A 19,191-nucleotide genomic window follows, 5' to 3' on the forward strand; every position below is an offset into this window, starting at 1 on the left:
CCATGCAGATATATATAGGGAGAGCACTGCATGCAGAATGGCGAGCCAGTGCAAAGACCCCAAGGCATCCTGGCATGCTCAAGGAACAGTGGGGCTAGTATTTCTAGATATTTAGACTTCCACCATCTGATTTCTTAACAGTCTATTTTCTAGAAAGTTATTCCATATATTTAAATCTTCTCTTGTAATTTCTACCCATTGATTCAAATTTAATCCTTCTTTCACATGGCAGCTTTCTAAGTACCACTTTCTTTTAGGCGATTCTCCACTTCCCAGACCCTTCAATCATTTCTTCGTAAAATAATTTCCAGACCACTCACCACCTTGATGATTCTCTTCTAGAAGATTTCCTATTTGTCTCTATTGCTGATTTGTGTGTGCAAAAGACTTTTAAAAAATTAAACATTTCTATTTTGAGATAATTGTAGGATTTTATGCACTTGTAAGAAATCATACAGAAAGATCTGGTGTACCCCTGAACCAATTTGCCCCAATGGTAGCATCTTGCTAAACTATAGTACACAATCACAACCGGGACATTGACATTGATATAATCACAATACAGAACAGTTCCATCACCACAAGGATCCCTTCTGTTGTCTCTTGAATGCCACTCCCATTTCCCTCCTCAGCCACCATACCAAACCTCTGGCAATCACTAATCTGTTTTCCATTCCTACAATTTTGTCATTTTAAAAATGCTATATAAATGGAATCATCCAGTGTGTAACCTTTTAGTATTGTTTTTTTTACCCAGTAACAGTCCCTTGGGACTCATCCAAGTTGTTGCCTGTATCAACAGTCCGCTCCATTTATTGCTGAGCACTATTCCATGGCATAGATGTACCAGAATTTCTTTAACCAGTCACCCTTAGAAGGACACCTGGTTTATTTTCAGTTTGAGGTTATAAATAAAGCACATTCATGTACAAGTTTTTGTGCGCACATAAGTTTCATTTCTCTGGGGAAAATGGCCAGGAGTGCAAAATCTGGGTCATATGGTAGTTAGTTGTATGTTTTTAATTTTTCAATTATAATTTACATTCAATATTATGTTTCAGGTGAACAGCATGGTTAGACATTTATGTAATTTATGAAGTGATCCCCCTTGATAAGTCTAGTATCCCAGCACCATACATTGCTATTACAATATTACTGACTATATTCCCTATGCTGTACTTTATATCACCATGTCTATTTTGTGACTACAATTTGTACTTCTTAATCCCTTCATCTTTTTCACCAGCCTTCCAACCCCCCTCTCCTCTGGCAACCATCAGTTTGCTTGCTGCATCTAGGAATCTGTTTCTATTTGGTCTGTTCATTAAGTTTGTTCTTCAGATGTCACATATAAGTGAAATTATATGGTATTTGTCTTTGTCTGTCAGACTTATTTTACTTAGCTTTATAACCTCTCGGTTTATCCGTGTTGTTGCAAATGGAAAGGTTTCATTCTTTTTTATTTTTCCAAGTAATATTCCATTGTATATATGTACCACACCTTCTTTATTCAAGCATCTATTGATGGGCACTTGGGTTGCTTCCGTATCTTGGCTATTGTAAATAATGCTGCAATAAACATAGGGGTGTATATATCTTTTCAAATTAGTGTTTTGGATTTCTTTGGATAAATAGCCAGAAGTGAGATTGCTAGGTCATTAAGTGGTTCTATTTTTAATTTTTTGAGGAAACTCCATACTGTTTTCCAGAGTGGCCGCACGAATTTGCAATCCCAACAATAGGGCATGAAGGTTCCCTTTTCTCCACATCCTCACCAGCACTTGTTTGTGGATTTATTGAGGCAGCCATTCTGACAGATGTGAGGTGCTATCTCATTGTGGTTTTAATTTATATTTCTCTGATGATGAGTGATGTTGAACATCTTTTCATGTCCATTGACCATCTGTATGTCCTCTTTGGAGTAATGCCTATTCAGGACCTCTGCCCATTTTTTAATTGGAGTGTGTGTGTGTGTGTGTGTGTGTGTGTGTGTGTGTGTGTTAAGATGTAGGAGTTCTTTATAAATTTTGGATAGTAACCCCTTATTAGATGTATCTTTGTTGAATATTTTCTCCCATTCAGTAGATTATCTTTTTGTTTTGTTGATGGTTTTGTTTTCTGTGCAAAAGCTTTTTAGTTTGATGTAGTCCCATTTGTTTATTAGTTTTTGTTTCCCTTGCTCAGGAGATATATCAGAAAAAAATTACTAAGAGCAATGTCAGAGTTTACTGCCTATGTTTTCTTCTCAGAGTCTTATGGTTTCAGGTCTTACATTTAAGTCTTTAATCCATTTCGAGCTCATTTTTGTATATGGTATAAAAAGGTGGTCTACCTTCTTTTTTTTAAGTTAAAATTAATGATTTTAGAGAGGGGAGACTGAGAAAGGGGGTGAGCATCAACTCATAGTAGTTGCTTCTCATATATGCCTCGACAGGCAAGCCCAGGGTTTTGAACTGGTGACCTCAGCACTCTAGGTAGGAGCTCCATCCACTGTGCCACCACAGGTCAGGCTTAAAAGTGGTCTAGTTTCATTTTTTGCATGTATCTGTCCAATTTTCCCATAATTTATTGAATAGACTGTCTTTACCCCATTGTATATTCTTGCCTCCCTGTCATAGATTAATTGACTATGGAGGCATGAGTTTATTTCTGGGCTCTCTGTTATGTTCCATTGATTTATGTGTATGTTTTTATGCCAGTGCCATGCTGTTTTGATTACTGACCTTGCAGTACAGTTTGATATCAGGCAGTGATTCCTCCAACTTTCTTCTTCTTTCTTCAGATTGCTGTGGCCATTCCTGATCTTTTGTGATTTCATATTAATTTTAGGATTATTTGTTCTAGTTATGTGAAAAAGTGCCATTGATATTTTGATAGGAATTGCATTAAATCTACAGATTGCTTTGAATGGTATGGACATTTTAATGATGTTTAATGATGTTAATTCTTCCTACCCTTTGCATGTTTACTTTGTAAAGAAATTACCAAGTTGTTTCCCAGAGTGGCTAGACCATTTCATTTTCCCACCAGCAATGAATGAGTGACCAAATTTCTCCCCGTCCTTATCAGTATATGGTGTTGTCACTTTTTTTTAAGCCGTTCTGATAAGTGTGTAGTATAACATCTCATTGGGATTTTCATTTGCATTTTCCCATTGGATAGTGACGTTGAACATCTCTTTATGTATTTATTTGCCATTTACATGCCAGGAACCAAGCCTGAATGGTATGGACTTTAGGAACAGAACTAGGGATGACAGCAATAGTTCATCACCTTAAGATATACAACTCCATCTCTGTCCTATATAGCACTGAAAAACATTTATTTCTGGCTGGGAAAAAGTTTTTTCTGCCTTGGCTATTGTATTCCTGTATTAGAGCTAATTTTGGGAATGGCATTCTCTCCCCCAGCCTTAAGTCATAACCACTGCACCTTTCCTTTGTTGGCCACTGCCATCAGCCATAGAGAACACCTATCACCTATGCATGTATTGCTTTGTTACAGTTCTCCTTTGTACAAAGCCAAAGAGAAAAGATTTTCACCAAGCCTCTGAGCACTAAAACACCTTGATATTAATTTGTGCTAAAAATAACTGGAGAACTAAAACTTAATTTCATACAAAAAAAGAGAGAGCATGATGACCTTAAGTTATAATGCAAAGGTCTTTGTGGGACCCAGGAGTTATTTTTACACAGATAGTGGCAACCATGAGGATACATTATATACCCTGTGGCTTTCCCATCAAGAAGATGGTTATGAAAGGAAATAAAACCCCACCTTTAATAACCAGACACACACACATGATGCTAGACACAGGCTGTTTTTATGGGAGAAAACAAATCATGTACTTGAGTACGCTGTCTAGAGGGCTGTGTATGAATAAAAGTGGCTTTACACAATTATTTGAATAATGATAACTTAATGATTTTTACACTAAAAAAATGTAGGCTAACTAGAATTTTCTGCTCAAATCTGAATGTAAAGTTGAACAATTTAAAAACAGAATTCACAGCCACAAATTTCAATGAATTATTTCTGTTCACTTGAGAAAGATGGGGGTACACTATATTCCAAGGCTTATGAAGACATTTCTGTAAGAAGAATCAAATCATGTCAAATGGAGGAAAAATGGTTTGAATTCCAAGAAATCATTCCTCTTGGACCAGGACAACTTTCAACAAGAAGAGTTTCACAAAATTTCATTTAATCATCTTCTTTACAAAGCACAATACTTAAGACTTTTCTAAATACAACTTTAGAAAATGAAGCAAAAAAATAATCTCCATAGATGCTGGTCAAGTCCATGCTGAATGCAAAAGAATTTTTTCAAAAGTGATACTGCTAAGCTTCTTAGTATTTTTGACGGGTCCATTTTACAAAGAGTAAAGATGGCTGTTCAGACAGTGGCTCATCCAGGTCCATGATGTAGAATCCTCTTGCTGGTTGGGTAGCCCAAGGGTCAGTAATGAAGCTGGATATGCCAACTTTTTTTAGAATCGTTTCTCCCTCTCCTTATACAAAGAAAGCCAGTGGCCTCTACATTCCAGGTATCCAGCGCCCCATTAGGGCACTTTAACCTCTCAATTTAATTATTAACAATCCTACTCTGTATACACATTATATAAAACTATATCATTAGGGAATTTCATTGTAAGTAAATGAGAAATCCAAACGTCAAAGAATCAAAGCCTCATTCTTAGATGGTGGGAAATCTTTGAAGGCTTCAAGTTTAACATAGAAATGCTTAGAACAGTCAAGGGGTATAGGAATATTTTATGCTGCTCTTGGAAACCTGGCAATCCTGGCCCCAAGCACACCGAGAGTAAGGCTGCTGAAAAATGGAATGAAGGATGCGAGGTTTCTTCCTTTACACCCTCCTTTTTCCTTAATTCCCTTCCTTAACTCTGGCAGACCAGGTGTCTAGGCTCTGTTAATACTCTGGAGGAAGTAGCAGCCTCAAGCAGCAAGGATGAGTATGTAGGCAAGAGGAAGGTAGGGGAAGAGTGAAAGAAATTTTTATTTGTAATACTTTCAATGATCAATAACATGTGGTGATTTATTTTTGCATCACTCCTTTAGTGTTACCAATTCTCATTGTTGTGGTTGTGAAAATCTATTAATGTTTAGTACTTTTACTCTAAAACGCAGAAAATAGACAAAGCAGCTTTTTAGAAACACATAAAACATCTTCAGGAGCTATTAAGGGACAACCGTCCCCAATCCCCAAACAATCTTGCAATACAGTATGCCCCCTTATTTTCAGCTAAGGATGAGGAAGCAGTTACATAGACTAAGGCTCAACTGTTCATTTGCTACAAAGGTAAAGCAGACAAGCAAACACTCGTTTCCTTGGGAGGGAAAAAGCAGTTCAAAAAGTGCCAGAAAGAACCAATGGCTACACTTCAACAAGAGCTCCCCCCCCCCATTCCCTTGCATCTGAGGAAGGGGGTTACAAGAGAGTGAGGCAAATGACATCATGTGAGTACAGTTAAAATAGTAACACAGAGATAACCCAGTGCAGGAAATAATACAACTTCCCCCCCTTGTTTTTATTTGCATTTTATTTTTATTTATTTTTGCTTTAATAATGCATATTCTGTTCACGCAAAAGGTGCAAAGGACACAAAGCAGGGATTTAACTCGGCTGATGAAAAATCAAGCAGGGGTGACATTTCTAGTTCCTTGAACAACCTAAAACTAGGCGAACTTAAAAGTCGCAGCTGGTACCACAGAGCACACCCAACTTCACAGCTGTCTCCTCTTAGAACCTTTGGCTAGGGGAGAGAAGCTTTGAAGACACTGGCCTCTAGTGGACTTTGATCAATAGCTAAAAAAAAATTATTATTTTTTTTAAAATCATGGTAGCTGCATCACAAAAGTTCCAATCAAGAGGGTGGTAAAAAGAAGGCACAGATCATTGCAAATACCAGATTTTTCTCTTTCTCTTTTTGTAAATATACCTTCACATATAAGCTAAAATTGATCTCAAGGTGGTGGGGTTTGCTGGCAGGGAAAGGGATGGGCTGGACCTAAAATTGCATATGTAATAGACTCCTAGAGGGGGCACAAAGCGAGGCAGCTTTTCGCCTGCAGCAAAAGAAACAGACGCTCACTCTGGACTAAGTGTAATACAAATACTGGGGGAACCTGCGACAAAACACGATTTAAAAAATCATAAAATTATAAAGCTTGTAAACGAATAATCTGAAATTACATTTTATTAATGGAAAATATCATCAAAATAGTACCACTATGGACTAAACTGCCTGAGTTTTCATTTCACGTGACATCTCATAATAAAAAAAAAAAAAGCCTTTAGCACAATTTTGCTCTGTTTAAGTCACAACCAGTGCCAGACCCAGGACTACACCATGGGGAAGAGTCTCCTCTTGGATGGAATTTGTGTTGTGCTATCAAGACTTTTGTGCTAATCTTTCAAACAAGGACATATTGAGGCAAATCTTTAATCTTTTGGCACAAGGTTATTTTGGCTGGGGCAGAAAATTTGAGTCTTGGACTCAGGATGAATAATGCGACATTTCATTTATCAAGTATTCATTTTGATTGAAGAGCTTTCTTTATGTCATTAACTTCCATCTATAAAGGAAAAAAAAAAGAAGAGCCAACAAAATCATAATGAATTGGCTGGTTTGATTGAAGCTGAAAAATAATCAACCTGGTTGACTGAAAGAATATAATCAACCTGACAATCTCCAAGGCAGAAGGGGTCAAGTGACACCTGAATGAAGAGCTGATAACGATGCCAGAAATGCACAAGCCCACAGAACTCGCACACAGATGCGATGCGCTAGGTCGGAAATGGTGGGTGTTCTCATTCTCGGGCTACCAGTATCCAAAATTTGTTGTCAAAAGCAACAATAGTTCCAGTTTCCTGGCAACAGGGAGGAGCAGGCTGCACTGACATGTGGGACCACCTGGCTGTGTTGCAAGGCAGCTGCGGTTGGGCCCAGAAGACATCCGTCAGCACTCCCAAAGTGATGCTAAGCAGTTACCTATCCTTTCTTTAAGCAGCATGGGTGTTAATCTCCACCAAGGGCACCAACTGGATGAAAGTTGAAAGTCTTCCTTTGGCCATTTGGTAAGTGCTGGATTGGATCAGAGGCTAGAGGGGTACGGGGCTCTGAGACCCTGGCAGGACTGATACAACTATCAAGGAGAAGTCAGAAAGATGAAGAGCAAAGTGCCCGGTGTGAGCAGCTGCTTTCCTTGGAGCCCCAATGACCACATGGCAGAAGCCAGCTGGCAGTGGGGTCTCCCAGCTCCCTGCCCTCGGGCAGTTACTACAGGGAGCACTTTTCCCAGAGATGTTTCAGGGAAATTCCAAGTGAGAAACCCAACTGGGGGCACATTTACTCATGTCTCCCTCCCCCAAAACTTCTCGGATCCCAGGAGGGAATATGAAGTGAGCTTATAAAATGCTAAGAAAATTGCCACAGGAAGTGTACCTAAATCTGTAGAAAAGTAACGAGCATTTATTTTCAAAATAAAGTGCTGATGCTGCCCCGCCCCCACTGGAGCCCCTCATGAGGCAGCAGGACCCCGAGGGACCCACCTGCAGTCGAAGCCGGATTTTCTTCTCTTCATCCAACTCTGACAGTAACTGCTTAATCTCTCTTCTGAAAAGCAAACAACAATGAAATTTTTTTAAAAAGCTCAGACTTCCCCAATAAGAGATAAGAAGCCTCTTATTACTACAAAATCCATCTGGCCCTTTTATCATACAAAGAAAATGTGAACAGAACATTGTTCTCTTTGCATTGTTATTGCTTAAAAATGTTCAGAGACAGAAAGGCTTGCCATTATTTCTGGGCTGCCAAAATATGTAGACACCAAATAGTAGGTCTGAAAGGACTTTTGAGAGCCATCAGTTCAAGCTTCTCCTAAAGCAGATGAGGAAACGGGCCTAGAGAGGTGGCCGACTTGCTCAAGGATTAGACTCCAGGTATCCAGGCTTATTTTCTGTTGTCTTCCCTCTGCCATCTTGACCAGAAACGAACTGTCCCTTTATTATAGAATCACTGTTTTTTAAATGTACTTACATAATAATTTTCACTGTAGACATTTTTACCCTTCTATATATTATATTTTCCTTCATTTTTCCCAGAGCTTTAAATTAATAAAAGGTTGTTGGTATGTTTTTGTGGATTCTCACAAAATCCTACCAATAGTTATATCTGAAAACTCACAGGTAAAAAAAGAGCTGAACTAACAATATGATAATCATGTTATAGATATAGAGCAAGTAGAGGACACACAGCCTAATACCCTTTCCAACCTTAAGTGTTGAAGTGAAAACTAATCATCTTGCAAACTCAGGGCTCTATACTTAAGACATGGCAACCATGTCAATTGGTCAGAGAGCTGCACTGCAGTTTAGGGTATCAAACACTCCATTTTACATGTGCACTTTTACAACCTGGATTGAAAAATCAAAAAGCAAGGACTGCAGAAACAGCAGAACAAAGAAGGTAGAAGTTATATTGCATTTGCTCACTTCAGATGGGCACCAATGATGGTCCCTAGACTTAAGCCAGTGTCCCAACACTGTTGTCAACACACTGGGTTCTCTGACAATCACCAGTGTGACTCATTACTATAAAGGCAAACCTCAGAGATACTGGGGGGGGGGAGTTCAGACCACTGCAATAGAGCAAATATTGCAATAAGATGAGTTGTAATCTTATTGCTGGTGGAAGGTCTAGGTTTCAATTTATAAACAATACAACAACTGTGAGGCTCAATAAAGCAAGGTATAATAAAATGAGGCGTACCTGTATTTATTCAAGCACACACTGTACACCACTATCTCAGTACATACTTCTTAGGGCTTAGGAAAGATGTAGGAAGTGAGGTCCTAAGCAAACAGCAAGACTACAGGAAGACAATGGCAGGTAAAGCCTCCAGGGGTCCAAGTGTGGGGAGTGGTTAGTTGGGAAGGGAGGTGCAAAAACAGTCACTAAGTCTTGAACTAGTAAAACAGGCCCTCAGTCCACAAGAAAGAATGAAGATGGGGGAATTTATGGAGAGAAACAGGGCAGAAGAGGGGAGGTGAGAACAAGCACATTTGGGGATAAATGGAGTAGGCACAGACTTGAGCTGAAGGCTCAGAAAGCTGAGAAGAAGGTGACACGAAGAGCTAAGGTAGGAGGCTGGTGGGAACCCTGGGCAATAAGGACAGGCTGAGGAGGGCTGGCAAAGGCAGGCCTTGGAGAGGGGCCACTGTGATGTGTTCCCTGGGGGGTTGGCTAGGGAGAGATAATCCTGGCCAATATGCCCGGGCTTCACAGTGGAGAGATGAACATAGACTGGAGCATCCCCAAAGCACAGGCAATTCTGCACTCAGATGCAGGCAATTTCAGACATTTAGGAAGGTTCCAGGTCCCTTTCAGAGGGCCTCAAGGGCTAAAGCCCTGGATCCAAGTTGATCTGACCCAATGATGGTCCTGTTCAGATGGTTGAGAACCAGTGCTCTGAGTTGTACTGTGGTGTGGATCACTGTCTAGGCAGGAGCACTAATGTCACCTGGACATAGATGGGAGCCTTTGGGTACCCAAACCTGTAATGTCTGGAGCCAGATAGGAGCTGGGGACTTTAAGGAGGTAGTGGCAGCATGGCTGGCCCCAGGAGACCCTCTCTGGTTCCATCCTTCCATCCTGCCTGTCTGCATCGCTATCTGATGGGCCCCTTCCGGGTGGGGGGCAAGGCCAGCCTGAGGGGAAAAAGACCCGAATAGATCCACAAAGCTCAAAGTGAGTTCCATAGAACTCTCATCCTAGAATGCTCTCGGAAAAAAAGGGGGTTCTGTGATTAAGTATGTTTGGGAAATACTGCCTATGCTATCCTTGCCATCGTCCCAATGTACAGCAGAGGCTCTGAGCAGTCCTTCAGAAAGGAAATTAACTTTGTTTAACCCAATTATTCCCAAAAGTACCGGGCTGCAAAACACTTCCGGGGCCTCCAGGCCAGTGTAGGGAGGCAGGCACTGGGGAGCTCTTCAAGGGCGTGATTCTCTGCCTGTCTCCCCTGCCCAGGCAGCTCCCACCCAGGAGGCCAGGCGCCAGGGCTGCACTGACCCACCGCCCACGGGCTGCTCTGTGTGCCCACGACCCTGCCCAGGCAATCCCCTTTGCTGGTGTGCTCTGCTCTTGGCAACCTTGGATCATCTTTCCAAATCTAACTCAGGAAACACTTCGTTGAGATGCCTTTCCCCCGCCACCCCATTCCCTCAAGAAAGAGCTGCCTCCGAAACTCTCTGAGCTTCAGTTTACTCAGATAAGTACCTCCTGACTTCTAATCCTGTGAGCATTTTTTGTTACTGCATAAGGCGTCCTGGGTAATATTGACGTGTGCTAGTTATTTTCACTTACACGTCTTTCTCCCCATCAAGTGCTCTGAGGATGAGAGATGTGGAGAGAGCATGTGTGTGTGCGTGCACGGAGAGAAGCCCAAGTTTTGTGGGGAGAGCATCTTGCTGAATATAAAGTCCTAGGTTTAAAGATTCCCTACATCTTTTCATACATGACAGCCCATAAATGCAAGCCAGTCACTACATTAGGCAGCTAACTGAAGAAATTGCAGTTTTTCTAATGCCAGAGGAAAAGCTGGCTGTTGGGCTGATTAAGAAGTGGCATGTGTAGGCCCTGGTCAGCTAGCTCAGTGGTAGAGCGTGTGGCCCGGCATGTGGAAGTCCCAGGTTTGATCCCCAGCCAGGGCACACAGGAGAAGCGCCCATCTGCTTCTCCACCCCTCCCCCTCTCCTTTCTCTTTGTCTCTCTCTTCCCCTCCCACAATCAAGGCTCCATGGGAGCAAAGTTGGCCCGGGTGCTGAGGACAGCTCCACGGCCTCTGCCTCACATGCTAGAATGGCTCTACTTGCAGCAGAGCAACGCCCGGGGGGGGGGGGGCGAGCATCACCCCCTGGTGGGCATGCCGGGTGGATCCCGGTCGGGCGCATGTGGGAGTCTGTCTGTCTGCCTTCCCGCTTCTCACTTCAGAAAAATACCAAAAAAAAAAAAAAGAAGTGGCACGTGTGCACACTGTATTGTACCAGGATCTTTCCGGTCGGCAGCCTGCTGAGCACGTCAGTCCTTGTAACTGCTTCCTCCCTGTGTGCCCCTTGGCTACCCCAGTTACACGTGGAGCTGAGCTCAGCGAAGCTCACTGCCACCCCCTGCTGCCGCCGTCCCGGGGAGGCTGGGCCCCCTCCAGGGCAGGCTGGGACCCAGGCTTGCAGGCTAGGTCCTGGCGCAGCAGCGAGCGGCCCAGAGGCCAGTGAAGAAGGGGCTGCAGACACTCACTTCTGCTGATCCTTCATGGTCTCGATGATACTCCGCAGCTCGCGCACCTGCATCCTTAGCTCCTCCACGGCCGCCTGGCTGCTGGCCACAGGCTCCGTCTTTGGTTTTACTTCCGTGCCAAAGAGAGATGGGGAGTTGGCTCTGTGTCCAGCTGTTCCCAAAGAGGATGACAAGGGGGAGGGTGCCACCGAGGACAGGGTGGCTGGCCCACCACCGCCACCTGCAGCCATGGCCCCTGGCTTGTGCAGCAGGGGTCCTTTGTTGTCAGACACCTGTGACAAAGGAGGGCAGAGAGGCATCAGGCCAGGGACTCCTGGTTAGCAACCCCCCTCTATATCACTGCCCCCACCCCCGCCCACACACTCCTCACTCATTCATTCACCCAGAAGCTCCCAAGGTCTAGTTGGTACAAGCATCTCCCCCCCCTGAAGTGCCTTCCCCTTTATATTTTAAACCTGACCACCTTTCAGGCCAGATTGTTCCTATCTGTTTAATGTGCACATCTCAGAGTATCACATACTTGCTAGGCTCTGAAAACTTTGAGTGAGCAAAACCTTTTCCTGGCCGTCAGGGAGCTCAGGACCCAGTGAGGTGTAGACAGACAGAGCAACCAACACCCTGCAGATAAGGGTGAAGTCTATACACAAAGCCGCAGAAGTACAAGTGGAGCTGAGCTCAGCGAAGCCTCTCGGGTTCACACTCACTGCCACCCCCTGCTGCCGCCGTCACGGGAGGCTGGCCCCCCCTCCAGGGCAGGCTGGGACCCAGGCTTGTAGGCTAGGTCCTGGCGCAGCAGAGAGCGGCCCAGAGGCCGGTGAAGAAGGGGCTGAGCCACACGTCCAGTGGGCAGAGCTAACAATGAAAGTTAGCGAGGCCAGAGAAACTGCCAGAGGAAGAGAAAGCTGTGCGGGTGAAGACCACAGAGGTAGAAGAGAAGATGCCAATCCAATGATGGAAGCTGGGAGCTTCCATATCGAAGAGGTGGGGAGAGAAGGTAGAGTCCTTGAGGACCAGGCCAGAATGGTGAGGGACAGTACAAAGCCAGACCGGAAGAGGAGCCTGCGTTTTGGAAGTCCCCTTGCAATAGTTTCTGGAAGAAAAGAAATAGTTGGATACGTGGGTCAAGGGTGCTGAGAGGAAAACTGGGGTGGCCACTGGGTGGAGCTACAGAGACCGACACCTGGTCAGGGCAGTCAGTGCCCACCTAAGAGGGAAGGGGTGTCACTTGCAAGTTTAGAGCTCTTGTAAGAAACTCGGCAGAGGAAGGAAGAAGGGAGGAAGAGAGAGGAGGTTCACAGAGAGGCCTCAGGAGGAGACAGGATCGAGGAAGGGTTTTGTTGATTCTCAAAGATGAGGGAGACCCTGAGCTTGATCATATGCTGGGGGAAAGAGTCCGAGAGGGCCAGACTAGAGACAAGGGAGACAGGCGGAGGAGGCAGGGTGCAGCAGTTTCCCGAGGAGACCAGGAGGGCACGTGGCATCAGGCAGTCGTGGGCTGGAGGTAAAGGGGCACGTGGCTGGCCTAGGGGAGGAGGCCCCAGCAGGGGAAGGGGAGATGCAGGCAGGTGGGAGGACAGGGCGTTGAGAGGTGAGGGGTGAGTGACAGGCAGAAATTAAGGCTAGTGGTGAAGCTGGGCCACACAGCTGGAACTCCCTCTAGCAGCAGGTGCCCAGGACGGGCGCCAAGAAGGGGCTTGGCTGGCATGGTGAGGAGGCAGCGTCTGCAGTCAGACTGTGCTGGAGGGAGAGACTGGGCAGAGTAACCCAGAGGCAGGTGGGCAGCATTCCCAGCCTCTCTGCTCGCCTTTCTCTGCCAAGTTACCACTGAGGAAAAGCGCTTTCTGCTGCCAGAGATGGGAATCAGCCACCCCATGCTTATTGTTCGCGGGGGCTATCGTGAAAGGAAAGAGGGACTGACATTTACGGACACTAGTCATCTGCAGGATGTCGGCTAGACAATTGAAACAAGGATCCCAAGTTTGGCACCCATGTTTGACTGAGCAGGAAATGGAGGCTTAGGGATGGGGCTGAGAAATTCCCCAACTCTCAGAGCTAATAACTGGCAGAGCTGGGATCCAATCCTTTCCCCCAAGAGTTGGACCCTCAAGCCAGGTACTATGACTGTGGCTGCCCAAGTCTGAAAATTCACTCTCCTGTCTTTATTTTCTTTGTTTTTTCCCTATTCCTGAGTTCACACTTTTTCACATTTTTTTATCATGCATGCTCATGTACCTCCCCCAACCCACCAATGTCCTCACAATGACTAACTTCCGGGCATTTCTTGAACGAGTGCTTCTCGGAACATTTCCTATATGACCTGCTCTCTAGGCCCCTTTTGGCTATCAAGTAATTTTAAAACCCTCACAGAATAGAGGCCATATGTCTTCCCCAAATTAGTTCAAGTGGAATTTCTAGAAGCAATAAATAATATGATATGACAGCTGCAGGGAAGTGAAGTGGGCTTTCGGGATAGAACTGAGAATCAGAAACATGAAGAGCCACTGCCCACCAGTAGATGTCACTGTAGAAACACGCCAAGGATGTCTGAGAAGCCAGAGAGAACGCAACTAACTGTAAGTGTATATACTGTACCTACTATGGTCACCAGAAAAAAAACCCCAAAAAACAAAAAACGGGTCAAATCCTTTTTTTTTTTTTTTTTTTTTTTTGTGCAAATGGAATCCTTTTATAAAGGAATAAAGCTTCAGTTTTATGAATAATTTCAACTGATCTGTTTTTATGGTATATTTTTGCTTACTGTATCAGATGTCAAACAATCTTAAGTATGGGAAGAAAAATCTCACGTAACGTTTTATTTCTTTGTGCTAATTCCTGCTACAAATGCCTTTTAAAATGACTGCAGTTTCTACTTGTAGGCAGAAAGTAGTTGCAAGTATTTACAGAAAATAATTCCAATTGACTGGGTTCTCTTAGAATAAATTTCAAAGTCTTGGTTATCCTTCAGAAGCCACACTCAGTTGCTAAACAGTCTTCTCTGCTCACAAGCCAATAACTTAAAACAGCTACACCATCCCCTGGGCATGCAACGAAATAAATGTTTTTAGACTATAAATGTATCCTAATACATAAATCCAAATATCTTTTTAAGACACCACCATTGGTTATTTAAATGCATGAGCTGCCAACCAGTTTGTGCCACCACCAGTTTTGAACATAAAAGTCAAGATCTGGGGCAGAGGGCACGGCATTTAATACAGTTAATGTAGACTTCCTAGACACCTCTAGGCTTTTTAAGCTGTCTTGGTTGTTGAGCTGGTGATGGTGGTGGTGATGGTATGCGAGGGCATTTGTGTATATGTGGTCGATGATATGAAGAGGAGATCAAATCACAAGACAAAACATGGGAAATCATCCATTGAACTTTACAAAATATAGCAAAACGTGTTCCTCTTTATCTTCTTCAGGACTCGGGGAGTCAAAGATATCACGGCTTGAAAGGGAAGATGGGACAAATAAAAAAAATGCTTCTGTCAGAATTACACCTTAGCTGACATGTCAGGGATTCTACCCAGTTTTGGAGACTTTCTAACACGCCTCAGGGTTCTGATGACTAAAGTAATTACTATCACTAAAGAATGACAAAAACATGTGTTGTCTGTTGCAAGGAACCAAATGTTTTGCATCCTCCCAAAATTCCTATGTGGAAATACTAACCCATTTTGAAGGTATCTGGAGGTGAGACCTTTGGGAGGTAATTAGGTCATGAGGGTAGATAGAACCCCTGTGAATGGGATTAGTGCCCTTATAAAAGGGACCACAGAAAGCTTTCTCATCCTCTTTCTGCCATGAGTGTACAATGAGAAATTGGCTGTCTGCAACCAGAAGAGAGCCCTCACCAGAACCTGATGGTGCTGGAACTCTGATTTTGGACTTACAGCCTCCAAATATGTCAGAAGTTTCATTGTTAATAAGCCCCCCAATATATGGCAATGGTACAGCAGCTTGAACTGACTAAGACATCTGTTTATCCTTGTTTGGTTTTTACTCATCATCAGAGCAAACCTGAAAAGGCAGGGATCCGTGATGTTGGGACTCCCTCACCATGGCCAATCACTCACTTGGGTTATGGTAACAGTCTTTGAAGTTTTCTTTGACGTGTCCACTCCTCTGTGTGCAAGCAAAACGTGTTCCTCTTTATCTTCTTCGGGACTTGGGGAGTCAAAGATATCAGGGCTTGAAAGGGAAGACTGGATAAAGCCAAAAAAAAATGCTTTTGTCAGAATTACACCTTAGCTGACATGGCTTCTGTTAACATAATGCTGTGTGCTTTTTGAAGCACTTGACACTTCCGTTTGTCTCCTCATTATAACCCCATGAGGCAGAAAGTGTGCTACGATCTGTGCACTAGAGATAGTGGCAGAATTGAGATTAAGAAGCAAGTTTTCCTAAACCAGGGATCTTTCTATGGGATATTTCAACTGATGCCCATTGATCATTTCATCCATGCAAGAATCCACCATCCAACTTTTCCTGTTCCCTCTACTCCTCAGAGCCTCCCTCCTTCATGTAAACATTTGCTACCATGTGTCAAGCACTGAACTTGGTACTGACCTTAACCGTGACATACCAGGCACAATCCCTGCTCTCACAGGGCTGACACTCCAGTGGGGGAAGGACACGCAGGTTGAGAGAAGGCTGCCCCTAACCTGGCTCTCCTCAATTCCCTCCTGATCCTTTTCCAGGACCACTACATCACCATAGTGAAGTACCTAAAAGGACTTGTCTAAGAGGAAACTGTTTCCAAAGGCAATGGCCTGCAGTCCAGTGACCAAAGTTTCTATAGCCCCAGAGTACAACCCTCCTACCAGCACAGCAAGCCCACACCTAATTTGGTACCTGCCACCAAGTTTCTGCCCTCATCACTATGGATAATCAACAGCCATTTTGGATTCTATCTTTGCTAAGGCATAATTACAGAATGGCAGCATCCTTTGGTAAAATATGGGGATGACACTCCTAACCTTTCTGCCTCATTGTAAAGATCAAAGAATTGGATGAATGTGCACCGATTCACTGGAATTCATCTGGTAATAAATGATTACTGTGCTAGAATTTTCCTAGTTTAGGACAAAGCAGATGAAAATAAGAGTTCTGGCAGCAAGGAATCTTTTTAAACAAAGATTCTCCCAGAGATCGCTTTGAATGAGCTCTATGCTTTCTATCCTATATTCTATATAGGAAAACAGTCCTATATAGAATCCTCACTTGGTGCCATTATAGAAAACTTCTGCTTACAAATACTGTTTTTTTTCTTCTTCTGTGTATCTATTTAATAAAGCAGAAACCTAATACAGTGGTACCTTGAGATACGAACAGACCAACATACATTTTTTTTTTTTTAAGATACAAGCTGCGACTTGGTCCGTATTTTTGTTCGAGATCCGAGCGAAATTCCAAGATACAAGTCGTGATTCGGGAACCTGCTGCTAGTTGGCGCGTTGGCGCATGGGTCCAGTATCGGCAATTTTATATATGAGTTGACTGACTTACAAGCTTGGTTACAGAATGAATTAAATTTGTGTCTCAAGGCACCACTATATATTTAGAAAACATATAAGCAAAGTTTTAAAATGAAAAAGTCTTGTTTGTTCATCTTTATTTAATCTGAAAATCCAATTACCTAGAACATCTCCCAACCAAGCTTTTTTATTACTCTAAGCTTAACTGCTTAACCACCTTGCAATGCCTGAATCCTTTCGAGATTTTACTCAAAAAGCCAGTTTCCTCCTACATAATCTATAATTCATAACCTGCCAATCAAAGGAATTCTATAAACATAAATAGCTCAAACTAGTGTGAGAGGACACAGGCTGGGGGGTCATAACTGGGGCATTTCCTCAGTCATTCCCTCCAATGGCCTTTTAGGACTATGTCCTTGTCCACTAATCCCATTATGCTATGAAAAACTTACAGGTGCTAACTGGAAGAAGAGTTAACATGAATTCAATGTGCCTATCCATATGGTGATGGATAGCAATAAATAGAAGAGGGCATAGTAATTCTACTTCTGTAAAGCACAAATGTACCCTATGGTTTTAAGTCCACAAATAAAGTTGTTCCATACAAAATGCCAAACTTTAAGTTACTGTGCCATAAACTTCCTGCAGACAGGTACTGTGTACATCTCATTCCCAGCTGCAGTCTTGGTGTCTGGCACAGAGTTGAGCCCACAGGAGATAGATACCTATAAATACTTGTCGAATGAGTGAATGAACACATGTGTAGTCTAAAAGGAAAGATGAGATGCCTTTACTTGGTCCCCCAAAATATGTACAAACTCCCAGACATGGGATGTATGGACCAAGGGTGGGAGGTAGATGGTAATTTGCATTTCTGTCTTTAATTCCGGATGCCTCAAGGCCATCTAGATCTTGAAAAGTTGGAAAGAATTTGGAGGAAAAATAAAAATGATGAAGGATTTATAGAGAAGATGTGAAGATGTGGAAGGTAGGATTAAAATTTAAATACAGAGAGGCCCTGGCCGGTTGGCTCAGCAGTAGAGCGTTGGCCTGGTATGTGGGGGACCCGGGTTCGATTCCCGGCCAGGGCACATAGGAGAAGCGCCCATTTGCTTCTCCACCCCCCCCCCTCCTTCCTCTCTGTCTCTTTTTTCCCCTCCCGCAGCCAAGGCTCCACTGGAGCTAAGATGGCCCAGGCGCTGGGGATGGCTCCTTGGCCTCTGCCCCAGGCGCTGGAGTGGCTCTGGTCGTGGCAGAGCGACCCCCCGGAGGGGCAGAGCATCGCCCCCTGGTGGGCAGAGCATCGCCCCTGGTGGGCGTGCCGGGTGGATCCCGGTCGGGCGCATGCGGGAGTCTGTCTGACCGTCTCTCCCCATTTCCAGCTTCAGAAAAGAAAAAAAAAATTAAATACAGAGATACCAAGAAGCAATTAAATAGCACGTATGTCTATGAGGCATGTTAGGGAGGGTGTGGACAGGTGACAGGAAAAGGGAAAAGAAGGTGGTATTGACACAGTACTCTATATAAGAGGGAAAAAGTAATCGACTTTTTCCAGTCTTTCTTCACAAAAGGTGTCAATACATAGTTTCCTCTTGTTTTGTACAAGAGGAAAAATAGAATGACTCAAACCATACTTCCAGACTCAGAAGATATGAGAGAAGAGGTTCAAAGGAAGTGGTATTCTTTTTCTTCTAAATGATGACCGCTTAGATGGGATCAGTGAAGAGGTGAAAGTGGAAAGTGTCCTGGAAACCCACAGAAGGTTAATTCCTTGGTGTCTCTGTATGAAGGTCATAAGACCTGCATTCCTAGCAAGGGCAAGATGATGTGATATAGAAAGATAGACAGATAGACAAAGATAGACATACACTGCTTGCGGGAGCATCAAGATTATTCTACAGTTACGTTCACTTCAATGTTTATAATGAAAAACGGGAAACAACTTAAATGTTCAATGATAGTGACTGGATAAACAATCATCTATTCACAAATTAGAATACTAAGCAGCCATTAAATGTGATGTTATGGAAGAATGCATAATGATTGGGGAGAAAAGTACACACTATAAGGGGGAAAAGTAAGTTCCAAACAATGCATACTAAGTGATCCCATTTTTTAAAATTTATTGGTTTTAAATAGAGAGGAAAAGAGAGAGAGGGAGAGAACAAGATCGATTTGTTGTTCCACTTATTTATGCATTCATCAGTAGATTCTCGTATGTGCCTTGACCAGGGACTGAACCTGCAACCTTGGCATATGGAGACAATGCTCTCACCAACTAAGCTACCTGACCAGGGCCTAAGAGATTCCATTTTTGAAGAAACAATTTTATATAAACAAAATTTTAAATAAAAGGTAAGGCTATAGCAAGAAGTTAACAGTTCTTAGCTCTG

General features: G+C 43.4%; 1 protein-coding gene across 7 annotated transcripts in view; it reads right to left on the reverse strand.

The window, feature by feature from the left end:
• Nucleotides 1–4,187: 4,187 nt before the first annotated feature.
• SH3KBP1 (SH3 domain containing kinase binding protein 1) overlaps nt 4,188–19,191 on the reverse strand; it is a 442,009-nt gene continuing 427,005 nt past the window's right edge. For 5 of the 7 annotated variants that reach the window (XM_066357664.1, XM_066357657.1, XM_066357659.1 and 2 more), the window contains 4 exons: nt 15,398–15,526; nt 11,319–11,590; nt 7,574–7,637; nt 4,188–6,597 (listed from right to left, as the gene is read on the reverse strand). In XM_066357664.1, the coding sequence (XP_066213761.1) occupies nt 6,556–6,597; nt 7,574–7,637; nt 11,319–11,590; nt 15,398–15,526 (507 nt within the window). In that variant the 3' untranslated portion in view covers nt 4,188–6,555. The remainder of the gene's footprint in view (nt 6,598–7,573; nt 7,638–11,318; nt 11,591–15,397; nt 15,527–19,191) is intronic. The other 2 variants (XM_066357661.1, XM_066357663.1) reach the window with 1 other exon arrangement.

The sequence above is a fragment of the Saccopteryx leptura genome, chromosome X, assembly GCF_036850995.1.
Source record: "Saccopteryx leptura isolate mSacLep1 chromosome X, mSacLep1_pri_phased_curated, whole genome shotgun sequence".
NCBI lineage: Eukaryota > Metazoa > Chordata > Mammalia > Chiroptera > Emballonuridae > Saccopteryx > Saccopteryx leptura.